This window comes from Engystomops pustulosus, chromosome 2 (genome assembly GCF_040894005.1).
Source record: "Engystomops pustulosus chromosome 2, aEngPut4.maternal, whole genome shotgun sequence".
In the NCBI taxonomy this organism is placed as follows: domain Eukaryota; kingdom Metazoa; phylum Chordata; class Amphibia; order Anura; family Leptodactylidae; genus Engystomops; species Engystomops pustulosus.
The window spans coordinates 42,511,121-42,533,960 of NC_092412.1; the positions used below are offsets into that span (position 1 = coordinate 42,511,121).

General features: G+C 41.8%; 1 protein-coding gene across 1 annotated transcript in view; it reads left to right on the plus strand.

Moving 5' to 3' along the window:
* B3GLCT (beta 3-glucosyltransferase) overlaps positions 1-22,840 on the plus strand; it is a 299,257-nt gene that overhangs the window by 270,701 nt on the left and 5,716 nt on the right. Inside the window, exons 12-14 of the mRNA XM_072134376.1 lie at positions 1,728-1,827; positions 12,983-13,102; positions 17,339-17,483. Coding sequence (XP_071990477.1) covers positions 1,728-1,827; positions 12,983-13,102; positions 17,339-17,483 — 365 coding nt within the window. The remainder of the gene's footprint in view (positions 1-1,727; positions 1,828-12,982; positions 13,103-17,338; positions 17,484-22,840) is intronic.

Sequence of the window (22,840 nt, forward strand, 5' to 3'; positions counted from 1 at the left end):
CTTTTTATAATTTAAATAAATAAATAAAATAAAAGTCCCATAATCTCCCCAGTAACACATAAAATGCAAATACAGTAAATAAAACACAAAAACATACATATTTGGTATCACTGCGTCCGTATTAATCTGTACAATAAATCTAAATCAATATTGAACCCGCTCAGTGAACTACGCAAAAAAAAACTCAGAAAACTTCCCATAATATACAATTTTTCATCAAACACCATCACAAAAAATGTTCTAAAAAGTGATCAAAAAAAGTTACGTTCCCTAATATGATACGACTGAAAAGAACAACTGTTTTCGCAAAAAATAAGCCCTCAACCAGATCTGACAACAGAAAAATACAGAAGTTATGGCCCTGAAAAGTTGTCAATAGTAAAAACAATGCGATTTTCTCCAATATTGGTTTTGCTCAGGAAAATTAAGCAAAAATAAGAAAAACTATATAAATGAGGAATCGCCGCAATCGTAGTGAACCAGAGAATAAAGATAAAATATTATTTTTACATTACGGTGAGCGGGGGAAAAAAAATGCTAACAATCCAAAATAAAAATTGATGATTTTGTTTGTGTCCCCCTGGAAATAGTTAATAAAATCTCAAGAATAAGCTTTAGACTCCCAAAATAAATTATCTATACATTGTATCTCATCCCATAAAAAAATAAGCCCTCATATGATCGCATTACCAAAAAAAATAAAAATGTATAGGTCGTACAATGTGACAATACAAATCTGCTGTGAATGGCGCCTCCATTCATTCTATACTCGGCCGTGTGCCCGTACAGCAGTTTACCACCACATATGGGGTGTCAGTACACTCGGGAGGAATTGGGCATCAAGCGTTGCAGTGCGTTTCATCATTTAATTTATTCTGAAAATGTCAGTTTTGGCCTAAATGAATGTATTTTCCAAAAAAATTCTATAGTTTCTAAATCGCAGGTCCATATTTTTTAACCCATGTGAAACACTTAAAGGGTTAATAGACTTAATAGAAGTTGTTTTACATACGTTGAGGGGTGAACTTTCTATAGTGGGGTAATTTATGGGGTTTTACTATTATTTAGGCCTCTCAAAGTCACTTGAAAGCTGAGTTGTCCCTCAAAATGTGAGTTTTGGCAATTTTCATGAAAATAAGAAAAATCGCACCTAAAGTTCTGCACCTCATAACATCCTAGAAAAATGACCGGAAGCATAAATTATCATCCCAACATAAAGCAGATATTCTGTAAATGTTAATTATCAAACTTTTTGGGTAGTTTTACATCTTGTCTGGAAACCAGAACATTTCAAACTTGGAAAATGAAGAATTTTTACAAACTTTTGCCAAATTTTCACTTTTTTTCAGAACGAAATGCAAAACTTATCACTTAAATTTTATAACTAACATGAAGTACAATGTGTCACGAGAAAACATTCTCAAAATCACCGGGATATGTTAAAGCGTTCCGAAGTTATAACCAATTATCGTGAGACTTGTCAGATTTGAAAAATCGAGTCTGGTCATTGAGCTGAAAACTAGTGTCGGTGATAAGGGGTTAATTTCTACATCTAATACAAACAACGGCTAACCTCCCCAGTGCATGACTCTAGAGAAAGTCTATCAGTCTGACCTTCATCTAGTTCATTCAGTGTCTAAGCTAGTCTCCTGATATGTAATATACATATGTCACATTAGTTCTTTGTGATGTACTGTTTAATTGAATCACTTGTTTCTATTCTTTAGGACACTGCGGGAAAACCTTTGCTATTTTGGAACGGTTTCTAAAATCTAACCTTAAGAATGTACGGTGGCTCGTGGTAGTGGATGATGACACGCTGATCAGGTATGTTTCCAAATAATCCAGCAGGAAAGGAAACTTGTGACTATTGAAAGGCAGTGTATATCTGCAGCATGGTACAAAGGTGGAGGAGGAGCTGACTGAGGGCCAGTTCCAGGTGTAAGTAGTACCCTGGATGGCAGAGCTTCAGTGGGCCTCTTTTAGTAAACTCACACCCCTGCATTGATACAAGAGGACAGCAGTGCCCCCCTCACACATGCGCAGACCAGCAAATTTTGTTCCCTTCCACACCAACCTCATATATTAAAATGAACTGTCTCAATTAAAAGTCACAGCACATCCCACAGTAGCCAATATAGTCACAGTGCATCCCACAGTAGCCAATATAGTCACAGTGTGTCCCACAATAGCCAATATAGACACAGTGCATCTTACAGCAGCCAATACAGTCACAGTGCATCCTACAGTAGCCAATATAGGCACAGTGTGTCCCACAATAGCCAATATAGACACAGTGCATCTTACAGCAGCCAATACAGTCACAGTGCATCCTACAGTAGCCAATATAGGCACAGTGCGTCCCACAGTAGCCAATATAGGCACAGTGCGTCCCACAGTAGCCAATATAGGCACAGTGCGTCCCACAGTAGCCAATATAGTCACAGTGCATCCTACAGTAGCCAATATAGTCACAGTGCATCTTACAGTAGCCAACAGTAACATGTTCCCAATAACCAATAGTAAAAGTGCCTTCCCATAGAGAATAGTCACAGTTCCCCAGTGTTCCCATAAAGAACCGCTGCTGGCTTCCTCTGCACAGACAGGAGACACAGGTTACAGGATTACTGCAGCCTGTGAGGTGGTGAAGGCAGCACCATGGGTGGAATCTGGACTGCAGATGCACACGATATGACGACTCGTGAAGTCACCGCATCGCTCCCATCAGTGAATGCCAGCGTGCACAGGGCAAAGACTTGTAAGCGGTGCCATGGTGATCATTTGTACCAATGTCTTAAAGCAACACTGGCATGATGGATGAAGGGGTTGCCATTTTTTCCGGCACTTGAGTGGGCTCCTCCAGTACCTTTGGGCACTTGCCCAGGTATGCCGGGTGGTGGCCCTGAGCTGATTGTACATAACACTCTGCATGTAGAATGTCATAGAGCAGGAAGGGCTGAGCAGATTGTACATAGTGTCTTATCTGCAGGCAGCATGTTATAGAGCAGGAGGAGCTGAGCAGATTGTACATACTATTTTATCTGCAGGCAGCATGTTATAGAGCAGGTCGTGTACCTGTAGCGTAAGTTCAAAGGGGAAGTCAAAGTACATAATAAAACATCCAAAAATCTGCAGCAATCCACATGATGTACTTCTTATTGGTTGTTGAGTACTTATCTTCAGAATTTTGTGAAAATCCTGGACTTGCCCTGAGAAATAAAGTATCTGCTAACAAAAAGATTTATCCCAAGAGGCAGACCACATGGTCAGCATACAATTTATTAGGTGAGGGGGACTTTGTATGCGCTGAGCCAAGGGGAGCCGCCAGATTATGAACAGATACAAAATCATTAAAATTAGGTACAATTTGTACTATTTAATTATGGACAAAAATAATTAAACTTGGTTTTTTTCTCCCCTTTTTTTGCCAATAAACTAAATTTTCAAACCTATTAATCATTTTAGTCTTTATATCCTCGTCCGAGTAGTTTAACCCTTTGATTTTTTGTTTTTGGTACATTTGTGCAGTATATCAAGTACTGGGTATCTATCTGCCCAAAATGTGGTAGATAGGGGCAGCTAGCTATGCTTGTGGTACATTTTAAGTTAGAAAAATTTGTTTACTTAGTTATTTTGGCCCTGAGATTATTGGAATTTGTGGTTTTTGTCTGGAATTTGTGTGGGAACCAAAGTAAAATATTGGGTGGGATCATTTAGAAGGTTTTTTTTTTTGGGGGGGGGGTGTAAAATATTGATGACCTATAGAAGGTCATCAATATCAGGTTGGAGCACAAAATCTAGCCCCCCACTGGGCTGCTGTTTGAAGAGAATTTTTGGACAGGGTCTCTTCCATTCTTCTCATTATGAACACTGACACAATTGGCAGAATGAGAGAGACCGCAGTTAATAACAAATGAATCGTTTCCCTGTAAGCTGCAATAAGTGTTGCCTTAGATGTACGGGATAATGAGGAGTCCGGAAAGACCTTTCCGAGACCTTTCAAATAGCTCATAATTCCAAAAATTACATTTGCGCTCATGTTATACATTTTGATGATGCTCTTAGCGAGAGGTCAATGAGAATGTAACAGCTTTTTGATATTAGGAGATCGATCAGAGGGCTGTGTATTCTCAGTACAGTGGAGTAATGGGAAGAACGTCCTGAAGGATGGGAAATTTTACATTATGAAGGCGCCCACAGTAGTTGTATTAATGGGAATATGTTTAGTTACTTGTCCCTTGATAATAGACTTAATTTTTATAGTTCAGATTAAGAAAGGAGCTTAGGAAAGCTTTCTAAGGCCAAATTCACATGACCGCGCGGGGGGGCCTTTGTACGGCCGTGCCGTACATGCATCCCCATAGACGGCAATAGCCTCACGGAACGTTTCAGTGAGCACAACGTGTGCTCACTGTACCAATCCGTAGGCGCAAAAAGATAGAGCAGGCTCTATCTTTGCCCGTATTCACGGACGTGGAGCATTATTTTCAATGGAAAGAGTCACCCCTCCTCATCTACAGTGTGGCTCATGTATGGCCTTCTGGCTACGGCCAGGCGGGCATACGTTCGTGTAAATGTATCCTTAGGGATAGGCCACATATTACGTACCTATTTCGTAAAATGTCATGTGACTGCTATAAAAATTCTTGGCTGATTCTCCAATGCCATGGTCTGGTGAATCTGTCTGCAATGAAACTTTGGAGTTACATAGGTATATAATATGGTACAATCAGCGGTGGTAATGAAAAAAAAAATTTTTAACCCCTCTCACAAAAAAAAAGAAGCTCTTGTACATCTCTGTTGAGAAAAAGCAGAAATGTCATGGCTCCTTCAAGATGAGAAGAAAAAGGAAAGTTTTCCCAAATCTGAAAGTTATCACTTATCCACAGGGTCCGGGATAATATGCTGATGGGTGAAGGCCCAAACCATTCACCATCTATGGGGACTGCAGGAGATAGCTAAGCACTCTAATTTCTGAGATTAAATATTCGGTATATATGGTCTCCGGCTGCATAGAATTGCGCTATTACCAGACTATTACCTAACCTACAGGTTCGAACAGTCATGCCTCCCCCCTTTACGTCCTTCTAGGTCAGCTTGGCGTGGAAGTGGCATGAGGAGGAAGATAATCGAATGCCTGGCGGTTCACTATTTCAGGTCATCTATGCTAGAAAACTGTTGTACAAGCTCTGATAAATGTCCCCCCATAGAACGCATGCGCAACCTTCCACATAACTGTCGGTCGAAGGGGTCCCAGTTGTCTGACCCATCACAAATGTTACTCCCTTTATTGTCGATGATATTAAAACTTGAGCTAACCGTCCTAAGAAATGTAAGGAATTTGCGGACTCTACAGCTCAGTCTGTTTGGCTGTGGAGAGATCCATCTGCGCAGTGAAGGGTCAAGTTTTTGAGGCAATTGTCTGAAACTTGGTGAATATTGAAGTAACTAAACCTTTGAGGCTATTTGTTTTGCATTGCAGAAATGAATAGAGCAGGGAATAATAGTAATATACTTCATTAAGTAAAGCAGATTTTCTGTGTCTTTTTTTCTGCTTCTTTCTCCTATAGTAAGCAGTGTACCTTCAGATAGATTTGGAGTCCAAAGATGAACTCTTTCCATACCTAGAACATTGCGCAGCCGCAGTGCTAATCAGCCGGCTGCGCAAGGAAATTTGAAACGTGCATGCGCAAGATTTGCTGAATGACGGGTGTACAGGTGGGACCAGACGGTCCTCCGAGAGTGGGGGACGTGCATAAATTTAAAAGACTAGAGCACTGAGATTTTGTGACGTAGCCTAAGTCCCTTTGACTAATTTGCATATCTTTAAAAACTCTTTTTATTAATAATCACACGAATCTATGATACAACAATAACAGATCCGCAATCAATATGACAGAACAAACCTGTGAGTGCAAGTAGTTTACCATCAGTGAATCTGTGGGTAGATTTCCTCCAAATAAGGAAGAAAAAGGGACACAGAAACAGATTTCTTCAATAAAGTATATCACAAATTTTCCATCTTCATTTATATAATGTTGTCAAGACTTTAGTTATGCTGTAAGCAGAGGTTTTGTTCTACATAATGAGACCCATGCACTATACTTTTTGGCTTTTGGACCTTGTCCCCAACATGCCTTACGCTGAAGTGCAGTTGGATCTGTCTGTGCTTTTTAGCCCCAAAATGTACAGATTGGGTCAAATTTAAAAGAAGGGAAACACGACGAAATGGCCCCTTAGTAAATGTGCCCCATTGTGTATATTTGCTTCCACTAAGGAACCAGAGGAAGAAAGATTGGTGAGGGAGCTTCAAACAAACCCTATTAGAAAGTTTTCATTATACGATGCTTTTTTTTGCCTAATCTTTGACACGAGTTCAGTAGAAATTACAACTTCAGCTTAAGTCTTAAGTAATGTGAGACCGGGTGTTGGAGACATGCCGCTGACAACCCCATTAAACAGACTGTCACTGCATATCCATGTATCCCAGGGAACTAGACTAGAATCTGTAACATATGTAAATACGTAATACACTAACCTGTGGTCTACTTGTAGGATACAAAAGCAACAGATTTGAATGTTGTGTGGGTTAAAAATATGTAATTACATATACAGGCAGTCACCTACTTAAGAGCACCCGACTTACAGACGACCCCTAGTTACAAACGGATCTCTAGTAATTGGTAATTTAAAGTACTTTATAACTTGGCTACAATAAACAGTTATAACTGCAGGTGTCTGCAATTAAGCTTTATTGATAATCCAGGTTTTTATGACAATCCAACATTTTTAAAATCCAATTGACCCAAAAAAGTCTGGAGTTACTATTATAAATTATACAGTTCTGACTTACATACAAATTCAACTTAAGAACAAACCTACAGAACCTATCTTGTACATGACACGGGTACTGTCTGTATAATATATATATACAGGCTGTCCCCGTGTTTAGCCATCTCTATAGACTCACGTGACGGCCGGGTCTAAAGGGGTTAACCAGAGCTGCTGTGGGTCTAATAAGACCCAGTAAAGATCTGATCAGCATCACCAGTCACAGAGGGGGTTGTTTTTCCTGTAACTAGAGATCTTATAGATGCATCAGTTACAGGAAAAAACTTGTATAAGGAAACAAAAAGAAAAAAAAACCTGTGAAAATCTCCCCCAGGGGTCTTTTTTGACCTCATGAGGGAAAAGTAAAAACACACACACAAAAAATATTAATGAATATTCATAAAAATACATTCGCATTAACCCATATAATAAAAAAAATAAATCCCTTGCTACATTACAATAAACATCGCCATAGTTGCCCCATTTGCATGAGACTATACATATTATATGTCAAGACGACCAAAACAAAATGGGGAATTCATTCATAATGATTAATAACAAATTTGAGTTAATTTAAAAAAGTAAGAGAAATATGTACTATAAATTACAAAAAAAAGCCTTTTTTCCACTTAAAGGGAACCTGTCACCAGGGACCTCATTTTCACTAAAGACTGGTTGCAGAAGCCCATCACACCTGCAATACAAAAATGTCTCTCTGCCTTTTTAAGCATTTGGATTACAGTATAATTGTGTGTTTTAATTTACTTTGCACCATGACAAAATCCTGGGGTAGTCCCAGGGTTTGGGCTTTGGTTTGGATGCATTTCAAAAAACAACATGTGACATGTCTGTGTTACTCACTCCTCAGATCCTAGCCCCCACTTTTATGCTCTTTTACAGCTCCTCACTTCCTTCACCAGGCTATGACCTCTGTGAAAGGAGGAGCTGTACAGGAGCACAAATGCATTTTTACACTGCAGGTGTAATGAGCTCCTGTAACCTGTCGTTACTGAAAATGAGGTCCCTGGTGACAGTTCCCTTTAAGTAAAACTAAAAATGAAAAAAAAAAGCAATCTTTAAACTTTTATTACCGTATTTTCCGGACTATAAGGCGCACTTAAAAGCCTTGGATTTCCGTGGAAATCCAAAGTGCGCCTTATAGTCCGGTGCGCCCTATCTATGGCACAGGGCAGCGGACCATACTTACATAGGTCCCCGCTACCGGAGACCGGAGATCTCCAGCGGGAACTGCAGACCACGCGGCATGAACAACTTCTGCCGCGTGGTCTGCAGTTCCCGCTGGAGATCTGCTGTCTCCGGTAGCGGGGACCTATGTAAGTATGGTCCGCTGCCCTCCTCCACCTCCCGCTCACCTTCCCCGCGTTCCCCGTCGCGTCTCGGCGTCACGTCCCGTCGGGTCTCCGCCACGCCGCCGGACCTCCGCCACGCCCTCGGACCCCGCGCCTTATAGTCCGATGCGCCTTATATATGTAATTATTACATATATAAGGCGCATCGGACTAATGCGCCTTATAGTCCGGTGCGGCTTATAAGCCGCAAAATACGGTACATTTTAACTAGCTCTATGTGTTGCGGAAAAAAAAACACTGCAAAGATTTATATGGTAGCAGCAAAAAAAGTTCTGGCCCTTAAACCGCCAAATGCAAAAATTCTCTATAAATGCCGGATGATTAGAACTTTTTCCGGGACGCGTCATTTAGGGGTTAAGCTTCTGTGAGAAAGAAAGTAAACGCAGTATCTGCCGCCTCCTTTCCTGGCAAGTGCCTTTTAATTATTAAAGTAAAGTATTTCTTTTGGGGCTTGGCAGATTATTACACGAAAAGATTAGTGGGTTACAAAGTATATTACTGCCTTCCACCACACTCATGGATTTTCTGGAAGCGCCTTCTAATTTCATTTTAATATCTTCACGAAAGCGTAAATATATTTAAGGGGAAGTTGAGCTGTTGTGATAATTAATTCCCTGGTTTACTTTGTCACAATTTCCGTCATTATTATTTGGTGTTGTGTAAGGCGCGCTTATGATGTACACAGAATGGGGGAGAGTTATCTTCACGTTTCTGAGGTAAAACTGTTCTCGTTGCCCATGGAAACCAATCAGAGCTCAGCTTTAATTTCATTAGCAGCTGTGGAAAAATGAAAGCTGAGCTCTGATTGGTTAAACAGTTATGCTCTAAGAGACTTAGTATAAATCTTCCCCAATACGTTCATAATCTCCGTTCTCTGCATGAGAGATATGCAAGTAAGGTTTCTAAGACATATTACCGGTACCTACACTCACCGGCCACTTTATTAGGTACACCATGCTAGTAACGGGTTGGACCCCCTTTGCCTTCAGAACTGCCTCAATTCTTGGTGGCATAGATTCAACAAGGTGCTGGAAGCATTCCTCAGAGATTTTGGTCCATATTGACATGATGGCATCACACAGTTGCCGCAGATTTGTCGGCTGCACATCCATGATGCGAATCTCCCATTCCACCACATCCCAAAGATGCTCTATTGGATTGAGATCTGGTGACTGTGGAGGCCATTGAGTACAGTGACCTCATTGTCATGTTCAAGAAACCAGTCTGAGATGATTCCAGCTTAATGACATGGCGCATTATCCTGCTGAAAGTAGCCATCAGATGTTGGGTACATTGTGGTCATAAAGGGATGGACATGGTCAGCAACAATACTCAGGTAGGCTGTGGCGTTGCAACGATGCTCAATTGGTACCAAGGGGCCCAAAGAGTGCCAAGAAAATATTCCCCACACCATGACACCACCACCACCAACCTGAACCGTTGATACAAGGCAGGATGGATCCATGCTTTCATGTTGTTGACGCCAAATTCTGACCCTACCATCCGAATGTCGCAGCAGAAATCGAGACTCATCAGACCAGGCAACGTTTTTCCAATCTTCTACTGTCCAATTTCGATGAGCTTGTGCAAATTGTAGCCTCAGTTTCCTGTTCTTAGCTGAAAGGAGTGGCACCCGGTGTGGTCTTCTGCTGCTGTAGCCCATCTGCCTCAAAGTTCGATGTACTGTGCGTTCAGAGATGCTCTTCTGCCTACCTTGGTTGTAACGGGTGGCGATTTGAGTCAATTTTGCCTTTCTATCAGCTCAAACCAGTCTGCCCATTCTCCTCTGACCTCTGGCATCAACAATGCATTTCCGCCCACAGAACTGCCACTCACTGGATGTTTTTTCTTTTTCGGACCATTCTCTGTAAACCCTAGAGATGGTTGTGCGTGAAAATCCCAGTATATCAGCAGTTTCTGAAATACTCAGACCAGCCCTTCTGGCACCAACAACCATGCCACGTTCAAAGGCACTCAAATCACCTTTCTTCCCCATACTGATGCTCGGTTTGAACTGCAGGAGATTGTCTTGACCATGTCTACATGCCTAAATGCACTGAGTTGCCTCCATGTGATTGGCTGATTAGAAATTAAGTGTTAACGAGCAGTTGGACAGGTGTACCTAATAAAGTGGCCGGTGAGTGTATATTCATCTGGTCAAATTATAACTATTAACCTCTCAAATCTTTCCAATCTATGTAAAGGTGTAACTAACCCTTTTGGAATCCTATTATGTAGGATGTGTCTTTCATAGTATTGTCTCCGCGTATAGAGAATAGACATCTTATGGTGCCCTAAAGCACCGGGGCCTATGTCTTTCTGCACCCCTACAAGTTGCCTACCTTCATTTTTGAGAGATATCAGGACTCTGTGACATGAGCAACAAGTTTTGTGTGTTTTTAATCCACAAAGGCAGCTAAAAATGTAGTTGGGAATGGGAGCTGCACACAAAGATCCAATTCCCAACCATGTTTTTTTTTTTTTACTAAGAATAAATTCTGTGGCACTTCCCTAATTTTATGTTAACTCAAAATACTGTGCACTTGTGTGTCCCCAAAGAATTATTATGACTGATACAAAAAGATAGAACACACTATTATAATGGACATACAATCATATAGTTTGTTTATATCTTTACTTATTCATACAATATAAACATTTCCGAATATAAAAAAACCTTTTGATAAAAATGCCCCCTTTAGTATAATAAGAATATCCTCAATTTCTAGTATAGTATAATCAATGCTTAAAGGGGTTTGCCCATGCAAGAAAATTCTCAAATTTCAATCCCCTAGTGATGTTTACACAATAAAGATCATTTTTAATCCCTTGTAAATATTACTCAGTTTTATTGATGTTTTAGCTCCTATCACTCAGTGATGGTCAGTGTAATATTCCAGAGTGTGGACGGGGACTCTCTAAGCAGACACTTCATGATCCCACTTGTGCTATGAGATGCTGTGTGCTGATAATGTGCTTAGATTATCAGAGTCCAGGTTTATCTACACTTTCATTTAGCTTCTGAACATTCCTTAGTATCTGACACAAGGGAACACGAAAGGTGAGAAAGATCAGAGAGGATTATATCTATGAGATGCCTATTGCACACAGTGACATTGCACACAGTGACATTCTCAGTTCTGCTATCTCTGTGCCTCCCTATCCTGAATAAAGACCTTCTCTGTCTGTAGCTTGTAGAGTAAGTCTTGTCACACTGCTGTTCGCTGGCAGGAAGTGTCTGTGTGTGTGGGAGCTCCTCTTGGAATGCATGGGGATGCGCTGATGCAGAGAGGAGCTCAGTGTAGCGTCAGACAGGAGAAGAATATGTTCTGCCCGACCCTAGATTTCCCGCCTCGGAGGTCACCGCCGCCCGTAACCGTTTTTATATTTTGATAGATCGGGCATTTTGGGATACGATGATACCTAATATGTTTGTGATTTTTGCAATATGCAACAACCCCCACCTCTGTATGAAGAGGACTCAGCCCGTTAGCCCTCTTCATACATCCCTTATACCTCTGCGCCGTAGAGCTACGGCACAGAGCGTTAAGGGGTTGAGAATCTTCTCTTCGTGGGAATACCCCTTTAAATGGAACCTGTCACCACGGACCTCACTTGCCGTTTTTGTGGGAAATCTCACCTGTTTACCTACAAAAAATCCCCCCCAAAGTCAGGCAAATATGACTCTTCTCACCTCATTTTTACATGAGATGAGTCAAGTTTGGGGCATTCAGGGGAGTGTTAGTTATGAAGCCCCTGTCTTCTGTTCCATAGCACCTAGGAACAAGCTTTTTTGTGTTATATTAAAGAGAAGAATCTCAGATGACATGAGGCTCGTTGTTCTGTGAGCTACAGAGCTGGACATTCAGGCAGTTAAAAAATAGGCAATCTTTATCTGCAACTCACATTTCCAACTATGTCTTTAGCTGCCTGTATCTCTGGTTCTGTAGTTCACAAAGCCATAAGCCTGATGTGATCTGAAAGATGAGATCCCTGTGTTTTATAAGACGTAAAAGCTTGTTTCTAGGTGCTATAGAACAGAGGGTAGGGGCTTGTAAAGTGACACCCCCCTGCATCCACTAAACTTTACTCATCTCATGTAAAAATGAGGTGAGAAGAGTCATATTTGCCTGACTTTGGGAGAGATTTTTTGTAGGTAGTTTAGTGGGGTAAAACCTGATGACAGGTTCTCTTTAAATAAAAATCATGTAATTTCAAATAATACCTAAAACAAGGAGGATAGTTTATATCCTTGGTGAAGGTTGTCCGAGCAGAATCTAGAGAGTGTTGTAATAGGCAATTTATCACTTGTAGCAATCGCAGGTGGCCGTCTTGCACCTGTGTGACATCACATGACGGGCAAAACGAGCCGTGCACCTGTGTGACATCACATGACCAGGGACAGGGCTTTATCCACTGGAAGTAAACAAAGAAGGACAGCAAGCAGAGATCTAGTAAACTGTGATTTATTGATACAGAAAGTATATTGGAAAATTTTATCACCTTTTATTATACAAACAATATCAAATATTTTCTGAAAGTTGACAACCCCTTTAAGGTCCGCGTCTTTACCTACCATTTAGGCTCCTCCATGCTAGATCCCCATAACTAAGTTTTCCGTAGTCTCAGTTGAAGGTTATAGCTTTGGAGTGCAGTAACATCGCTGTAAACATGCAGTTTTATAAATAAAGTTGTTTTAGTGTATTCTTGTGTACATAATGTTTTTGTGAACTTTGGTGCATAAATGTTGTGTTTAATCATTTTTTTCTCTTTTTGCTCAGCCTCCCGAGATTACAGAAGCTGCTGAGTTGCTATGAGTGTAATGAGCCTGTCTTTTTGGGAGAACGCTATGGTTATGGATTGGGAGCGAGGGGCTACAGTTATATTACCGGTGGAGGCGGGTAAGAGATTAATACCATCTATTTGATGCCATTCAAATATAAATCCGCCAAAGTGCTTCCACTTAATATTCTAAGTCTTACGGTATATATTCCAAGCTCACGGCGAGCAGGGATCAGATGGCGCTATTTTAATTACATTTACTTTTCAGTGGTTGCAAATAACTGCAGAGCCTGTGGGGAGCCGGGAATAGACACGTTTGTGAATGGTTCTGCATTGCAAGCGACCATTAACTCCTAATGTGGAGCTCAATGATTTATGGATCTCGCTGTGATGCTTCTACCATCAGGGAAGCAACCAGTGGAGTGTTACCGCTCTGTTATTGACTGTCTAATCTCTTTACTGTCTAATATGCAGATCTCGTTGTGAATGACACACTTGAAGATTATATCAGGAGGATTATCAGTAGAAATATAAGAATGGCTGGACCATTATACAACCTCTTGTGTCACCCCTCATCCTCATAGACTGTAAGCTCTTGTGAGCAGGGCCCTCACTCCTATTGTTCCATATGACTGTTTGTTCTTTGTAATGTAATACAGTTGTATATGTCCCCTATGATTTGTAAAGCGCTACGGAATTTGATGGCGCTATATAAATAAAGATTATTATTATTATTATACATATACCGAATTATCTGCCCCTTCCTGATTTCTTAATCTTTGGGATATTTGCGATGTTCCGTATCACCAAACCGCGACGTTTCGATTCTCATTGAATCTTTATCAAGCTTGATAAAGATTCAATGAGAATCGAAACGTCGCTGTTTTATACCTGGATGAATTGTAAATAAAGAATCGTTGGAATTTAACCCCTTCGGTGCTGTGGTCTTCTCCATTCACTATGTCTGCATGGGGTTTTGCTGAGCACCCGGACCCTGGGCTGCGTGCACCTTATATTTGACCCACTACAGTCTTTTGGACTGCTGCCTTTCTCCTTTTTCGTATCACCAAACAACATAACACAAGTAAAGCCAAAATGCAGTTTCTAAAGGGAACCTGTCACCTCTAAACCACAAACAAATCTTATGCCTCTACATGTTTCTTAATGCTGCTACTATGTGTCCTCTCCGTTTCACCAGTCTTTCATTCCTTCTCTTGTGTGTCCCATATCCAGTCAAGGAGGCGGAGAGCTCTTGAATCCAGTTCCCCGCCTTTCTGCTCTGCCCCTCCGTTCCATGTCACTGACTCTGAGTCTGTAATACCCGCACATGCTCAGTGTCTCTGTTGTTTAATTTTTGACCCCGAGGCTCCCTGCCGGCTCTAGAGGTGCGCCACACGTGCCTGTACGACAGTCCATTTCTTGGTTCATTGAAATGGTGCAGAGGGACAGTGGTCCAAAGTTGAGAAAAGGCAAGAAAGCTTGACTGAATCCAAGAGCTCTTTCAAGTCCTGGCTACATTCACGCATTGTATGCCCGCTGTAGCGTAGTACGGCGGGCATACATCGGCACCGGGGGTGGGGGGGTGGGGGGAGCTGCTCACCCCAACCCCTCTCCATAGGAATACATAGCGAACGGCGCCGTATTCCGTTGAAAGATAGATAGGACATGTCCTATCTTTCTACGGAACGGTACGGTGCCGCACGTGCGCTGCACCGTACCACTTCTGTACGGTGTCGTGAGGCCATTGAAGTGTATGGGGGACGTATATACGCTGTATATACATCGGCCAAATATACGTCCCCAATACGTTCGTGTGAATGTAGCCTTAGGGTGTATTCACATGGATGTTTGGGGGGCGCCAAATATATTTACCGCATAGGCATCTATGGTGCACAGGCTCGGTACGGTGAGCACAACAACTACTCGCCATACAGTGCTGTAAAAACAATAGAGTATGCTCCGTCTTCGCCCGTAGGAAAGGCTGTGTGGACCTATTTTCTATTGAGCTGGGAAGGGTAGGAAGCGCTTATCCCTCCTCCTCTCCAGCCCGCCTGACTTTTGCCGGGCATGCGTTCATGTGAATATATCCTTAGGGCGCTGGAGAGGAGGAGTGACCCCTTCCATAGAAAACAGCGGCGCACAGCCGCACACACAGGAAAAGATAGAGCATGCCGGGCCGCCATTGCCATCTATGGGGACGTTTATGGGGGCACAAATTTTCGGCCGCATATACATCCCTAAACACAGGCGTGTGAATGAGGCCTTACCTGGATATGTGACAAGAAGAGGAACACAGTTGACTACTAGTAGTAGTTTTCAGATACATGTACAATACAGGCTTGAATAAACTCCTGTTTCCAATGTATACTGCACATTAGAGGAACAGGTTCCCTGTATGAAAAAGTAATTGCCCCTTCCCTTAAAAACAAAAAAGAACAGTTTTCCCACATTTTTGATAAGCAGAGCCCATTTTCCCGAGCCTCAGCCTGGCCCGATTACTGCCAGATCTGTTCTGCAATTATTTATTAAAGAAAATTGTAAATTTGGTGAAAATTTTTACAAATGTCGTTTTCTGATTTCTCATCATAAAGCTAGTCTAACAGCCCAAATTAGTTTTTAATTAGCATTAACCATATGGCTACTTTATGTTTACGTAGTTTATTCTGAAAATGATTCAAATTTTTACAATTATTTTTATTTTATTCGGACTTTGGACAAATCGAACGGCAATTTTCCATATTTTCAAGGAATTACTTAATTTTAATTAAAGTGGGGACAGGAGACTAGAAAAAAGGGCGCTGAATGTGTAGGTTAACTCAGGATAGCTGGATATCAATAATTTGTATAGGTGTGCACTCACCTTGTTGAGTTGCGCAAAATGGCACAACACATATAGCAGGTACAGGTAGTCCCCGGGTTACATACAAAATAGGGTCTGTAGGTTTGTTCTTAAGTTGAATTTGTATGTAAGTCGGAACTGTATACTTTATCATTGTAACCCCCAGCCAAATTTTTTGGTCTCTGTGACAATTGGATTTTAAAAATGTTGGATTGCCATTAGAACCGGGATTAGCAATAAAGCTTCATTGCAGACACCTATACTAACTGTCATAGCTGTTTATTGTAGTCTAGGGCTAAAGTACAGTAAATTGCCAACATCCAGAGGTCCGTTTGTAACTAGGGGTCGTATGTAAGTCAGGTGTTCTTAAGTAGGGGACCGCCTGCATTGTTAAAATTGGAGCGGTCTGCAGCCTCTTGGGGTTCCGATGGGTTTACCCGTCCGGTGTGGGAACAGTGAGTTAATTTTAATTAAAGGATTACTTTTATAGCAGTTTTAAAAGTTTTGTTTTTCTTAGAGATTCCTCACAAATCACCCCATTTCTAAAACTGTACCCGCACACTATTTTCAACCAGACTTTAAGCATCTCACGAGATTTAAAAACAATAGGAGGTTCTATATGGAGTTTTCAGACTTTGCCAATTAATTTTAAATTTTTTATACACCACATTGCATAGATGACATGTTATCTTTATTCTATGTGTCAGCACAATTACAGCGATGTTTATATGGCGTTTTTTATGTTTGACTTGTTTTACAGAATACAAAACACATTTAAGGAGACATTCATAAGCTTTTCCATCACCGTGTTCTAAGGGGCATATCATTTTTATTTTTATGTTATGTTTTTGAACTTGTTTTGTGTTGGACGAGTATTATGTTTGGGTAAATGTTGCTTGTTGATCACTGTATCCTGTTTTATGAGGTTGAATGTGAAAATATCATAAGGTTGTATAATATTTTCTTATTTTTTTTTATCCATGGTCTCCTGCCTTCTAAAAGCGACTTCTAAAATTATGCTTATTCGCCAGAAGAGTGTTCAACGGGCTTTACCAGAAATCCCCCTTGCTCCAGCTTCACTGGCTGTTACACTGTGCAAGAGCACTTTCCCCTCCCACTTGTGAGTTTACATCAGACAGAGGGAGTGTCATGCTGATGGAGAAGGCGTTTAGGCTGGATAATGTAACAGCCTGTGAAGCTACAGAATAATTAGCATAATTATAAAAGTTGATTTTACAGAGGAGGCGGCCATGGATAAGAAATATAAGCAGATTCCCTTAGTTTATCATGATGGATTTTTATGGTAGATTTCCTTTAACAGGTCTCAAAGCTTGGAGTAGCCGCTCCGGTACAATGTAGTGCCCCCCATAATCATGTGGATAACATAGAATAAGAAAACTATCTCCTACATAATGTCTATTGAATATGTATATAAGTTTAATTAGCTAATACGTATTTATGTCATTGTTTCTGTACACAATTTTATGATCACCATTCGTTCTGCTCTGTCTCCTAGAATGGTGTTTAGCAAAGCAGCTGTGAAGGAATTTATTGGCAGTAAATGTCGGTGTTACAGCAACGATGCCCCCGATGATATGGTGCTCGGGATGTGCGCCAGTGGCCTGGGCATCTCTGTCACCCACAGCCCACTATTCCATCAGGTGAGAGGCTAATGTTGTGCTCATTGCTATATGTTGTGCTGTTCCTTTGTTTAATTCTCTTACAAATGTTCTAAAAAAGTCGCAGGGTTGTCACCATAAATGCCACATATGTTTGTATGTATACAGAATCCGTATAGTAGAAATCCACCTGATGTATAACACGGTGCCTACAGATAGGACACATGTTCTAGCTCATCTTCTCCTGCTTTACAACATACTACTTGCTGGTAGGACACTCTGTATAATCTCCTCAGTTTATCCTTCTCTGTAACATCCTACACATGCTGCTCCTTCTGCTTTATAGCATGCTGCCTAAAGAGCGGACACTTTCTGAAATCTTGTCAGCTGCTCCTGCTGTATAACATGCTGCCCACAGATAGATCCCTTCTTAAAATGTGCGTCCTATGTTATAACATGGTGCCTGCAGACACCAGGACACTACATACAATCTGTTCAGCTTCTCCTCTATCAAATGTTGACTTCAAATAGCACACTGTATACAATATCATCAGCTCCTTATGCATGCTACATAGAGAAAGACTACTTACCATCTGATCCGTTCCTCCTGCTCTATAATATACTACCTACAGATAGGTCACTATATACCATCTGGTCCGCTCCTCTTGCTGTATAACATGCTACCTGCAGATTTGACTCTATACACAATCTGCTTAGCTGTCCCTGCTCTATAACACACTGCCTGCAGTTTGAACACTGTATAGAATCTCCTAATGCTCCATCGCATGCTACTTACACATAGGACGCCTTATATGTAAATATGTGAAACCAAGAGCTCCCGCCACCTTACAGGACATGTTCCATGATGCTGCAGGGACTCCTTCCTTATATATAACTATGTTGCTTGAAGACTCTTCGTTGGAGTTGTCTGGTCCTTTAAATGCAGCCCAGATTACATGGGGCAGATTTACTTACCCGGTCCTGTGGCGCGTTCGGGTCTTCCGGCGATTCACTAAGGTAGTGCGCCCGATGTCCATCAGATGTCGCTACTGTGCTGAAGTCCGTTGGAGTTTACTGGAGTTCACCATCCGTTGCTGGGTGCAGGTAAGTGCGTGTCATGCAACGCTTTTTAAAAAAAATTTTGCATTTCCGAATCCGTCGGGCTTTCCGACGGCCGCGCCCCCCCCCCCCCCCATTTCCGATCGCGTGCGCCAAAAACCCGGGGCAATTCGGCACAAATCGGAAAAGTTCAGGAAACCCAACAAAAGTGTGTGATTTGGGCCCTTAGTAAATGAGCCCCCATGTTTTTCCAACCAAACACACTTGTCTGAAACTAGCCTAAGACACATATGGTGGAATACTGTATTATAAGATTGTTCATCTTAGTGTTTCGGCAGCTGTCTTTCTTAATAACTTGAATATATTAACATCTTTTAGCTTTAAATTGATAATGCTACCATGGGAATTTTGAATGACAATTCACATCTTTCAAATCCTGGTACATGGTAATTTGCATGAATGTCTAGTAAAACTGGTGCCGCTCCACTGCCCAAGTATTATTTCTGTGATTTACATGGCACTTTTTAGCGCTTAATCTTTCATGCTTAGGATAATACATTAGTTGCAGATACTAATTTAAAACCTTCACTCAGCAGGTGACCCAGCACTCACTTCATATGTCATGGCAGTATTTGCACCAATAATTACCAACAATGTTCCTTAAGCTTCATAATGCCACTTTAATATCAAGATTTCAAAAAGAAGTTATCACAATGGATATTCTGTGCTTCCAGTAACTTGTGTTTTATAGAGCAAAAGGGGCTAAAGCTTAACTCTGATTTCATAATTCGATTTTTACCAAATTGTTTTTAAATTGGGGATCCAATATGACAATGTCCATATTGTGCTGCTCGCCCTTTTCTTTCCAGAGTTATGACATTTTCTGTATGGAAGCTGCTTGTCAAAAATCTTCCTGAGCAGCAGTGAAGAGGGCAAAGTCTAACCTCTTTCTGTATCTGCCCTGAAGCTCAGTCAAATTTAGGCTGCCCACATTTGCCATGATGCCTTGTGTTTTCTCTTTAACTAATTTAGCAGTAAATCTATATAGTGTACATACAGGTTATATATAGTGAATAGCCCACAAGCATCAATCACATGGAGGAACGTGGAGAATGTAATAAATAGTAGAAATCAGTAGTGAAATAGTTACATGTAGTGTATAGTCTTTGCTGTGTGAGCACTAAGGATTAACAGCTGTCTTCTTTGTAGGACAGTAGGAGGTAAACAGATTAATATATAGCTTTATTGATAAATATGCAGATAACTTACTTATAAATTGTAATTTCTGCTCACACACCTTTATTTTAATGTTTCTGTCCAGCTCCTCCTGCTCTATAACTTGCTGCATAATATGTGACAAATTACTTCCAGTACTGCCCTGTCGTATTTCTTAAGATAGGAACCATGTTTTTCTATTTGCGCAGTGTCCTTTGAGCCTTACTTATAAATGCTTTGTCCACAGTTAAAATTGATGTCAAATTGTTGGCCTTTTTCCTAATACTATTACCAGGAGAAGGTCAGCTACATGCTAATGCAGTAATTGCATGTATTTTGGAGGCCGTCTCATCATTTAGCACTCTACACTATTTGCCGTGTCACTGATATCTACAGCGGAGAACATGTTGAACTGACCTTAACACACACATTAGTTTTGGACGCTATTATCAAAATTGCTAAAATGGTCGAGAGATGGTGGCGGAGGCTCATTATAATTAATGAAACCAAATAAACGGTGAATAGATGTTGTTGAATCCATAATGACATAATGACAAATAGGGATAATCAGGGACAACAGAGCTAGAACTAAGGCTGCCACGTGTGCCGAAACATTGTAGGACCTACACTCGTAACGCATCAAGAAGTTGGGTCATGATGATACATCTAAGGACTTACAGTAAAAAGATAAGTTTACTGCGGGAAATTGTACAATTGTAAATATACTCAAGGATTTTGTTGAATGGACTTTGCAGGATACAAGATTAGATACGGACAGGTATTGGGGCTGCATTGTATTCTGTGGGACAATGTTGCTGCTGGGCCTGAAGATCCTGCACTCTCGTACAGTGGGGAAGCTGACTTCAGGGTTGGTGCCATAAATGCTCCATTGGAGTGAAATCTGATGTTGTAGGCCAAGGATGTATTGTAACCTGCAAGAGACCTCGCTGTATTCATCGTATTCTCAGTCCCATTGACAGATTGGTATTGTCCTGTATCCTAAACTGAACCTGGATTCATTTCAGTCTGTATCTGTCCGTTTTTTTTCATACACGCTAATACCACTGCCTGGATGGTGGATAGTGAAACTTTAGGACCATCTTTACTGGTGATCTGTCTGGAGTCTGTTTACTGTGTGTGTATGACCAAGGACTGTGGCGTTGGTAAGCCGAACTAAATTCCATTCCAACTCCAGCTTCTCCAAAATGGTCACCAACTCCATGACTCTGACTCCACAGTCCTGGTCACTCTAGCAGTGCTGAGATAAATTCATTCCCATTGCCTTATGCCTCTGATCTGTAACAAAAGAACTTCACTACTGAGCATGTACATAAAGTGCAGCCACATTCATTTAAACTAAAAGATGGATCAGAGGTGCACAGCTCACGCCTACAGGTTGCAATGAGTCCAATGCCAGAGTCCAATGAGCTTTTCCATAACGGATGTGACATAACGCATGTAACATAGCGGATGTAACATAACTGTCATTGGTGCAGAAGGCTGGATAGCAGTGAGAGCAGCTGAGAAGTCCCTACCGCTCAAGAGTTCACTCCTGCTGCTCTGCTCACTCCTGACACTGGTTTTAGGAGTCAGGTTAAGAACACAGAGCAAAACATCCACAGGAGAGGACCCGGGAGTGGTAAGTACTTGTCAGATGATCTGACCTTTCCTGCTCCTAGCACAGCATGGAGGAGAGGGGAAGCCAGCGAAGGAAGGGAATTATGTATTTTTTGTCTGCACGGGGAGGGGGGGCCTCCAGTATCATTACCGTAGTTTTGTGCAAAAAATCCTTTGATTTTCTCAGAAATCAAAGATGCGCCTTATAGTCCAGTGCGCCTTATATATGAATCGTACTTACAGACAACAGCTGCCTTGAACTGTGCACAGGTCTGCCACCTGCTGGTCATTCATCCTTATAATCGGTGAGCCTTATATATGAACCTAGATGTTTTAGCAGGCATTTATTGATGGAGCGCCTTATAATCCGGTGCACCTTATAGTCCGGAAAATACTGTAGTTTTATTCTTTGAGGGTCACAGAGGTGGTGGAGAGGAGCACAGGAGGGTCACAGTCTAAAGGAAGGGGTCTATAGGCAGTAATAGTCTTTAGGAGTGGGGTGTTATCTATGGGATTATCCAATGAATATCACTAAGATACTTTTAATAATTACCGTATATACTCGAGTATAAGCCGACCCGAGTATAAGCCGAGGCCCCTAATTTTACCACAAAATACTGGGAAAACCTATTGACTCGAGTATAAGCCGAGGGTGGGAAATGCATTGGTCACAGCCTCAGCAGTATATAGCCAACCAGCTCCTGCCCCAGTCTATATAGCCAGCCAGCCCCAGTGTATATAGCCTGCCAGCCCCTGCCCCAGTGTATATAGCCTGCCAGCCCCTGCCCCAGTGTATATAGCCTGCCAGCCCCTGCCCCAGTGTATATAGCCTGCCAGCCCCTGCCCCAGTGTATATAGCCTGCCAGCCCCTGCCCCAGTGTATATAGCCTGGCAGCCCCTGCCCCAGTGTATATAGCCTGCCGCCGCTGCCCCAGTGTATATAGCATGCCAGCCCCTGCCCCAGTGTATATAGCCTGCCAGCCCCTGCCCCAGTGTATATAGCCTGCCAGCCCCTGCCCCAGTGTATATAGCCTGGCAGCCCCTGCCCCAGTGTATATAGCCTGCCAGACGCTGCCCCAGTGTATATAGCCTGCCAGACCCTGCCCCAGTGTATATAGCCTGCCAGACCCTGCCCCAGTGTATATAGCCTGCCAGACCCTGCCCCAGTGTATATAGCCTGCCGCACCCTGCCCCAGTGTATATAGCCTGCCGCCGCTGCCAGACAGATCGCACAGAAGATATACAGGGGTCACCGGAAAGGTGAGTTTAGATATATTTATTTTTTTGACTCGAGTATAAGCCGAGTTTGGGTTTTTCAGCACATTTTTTGTGCTGAAAAACTAGGCTTATACTCGAGTATATAAGGTATTTATGTAATGCTCATAGATTACGCAGCGCTGCACAGAACTTGCCAAATCAGTCCCTGTCCCCAATGGGGCTCACAATCTAATCACCCTACCAGTATGTTTTGGAGTGTGTGAGGAAACCTGAGGAGTCGGAGGAAATCC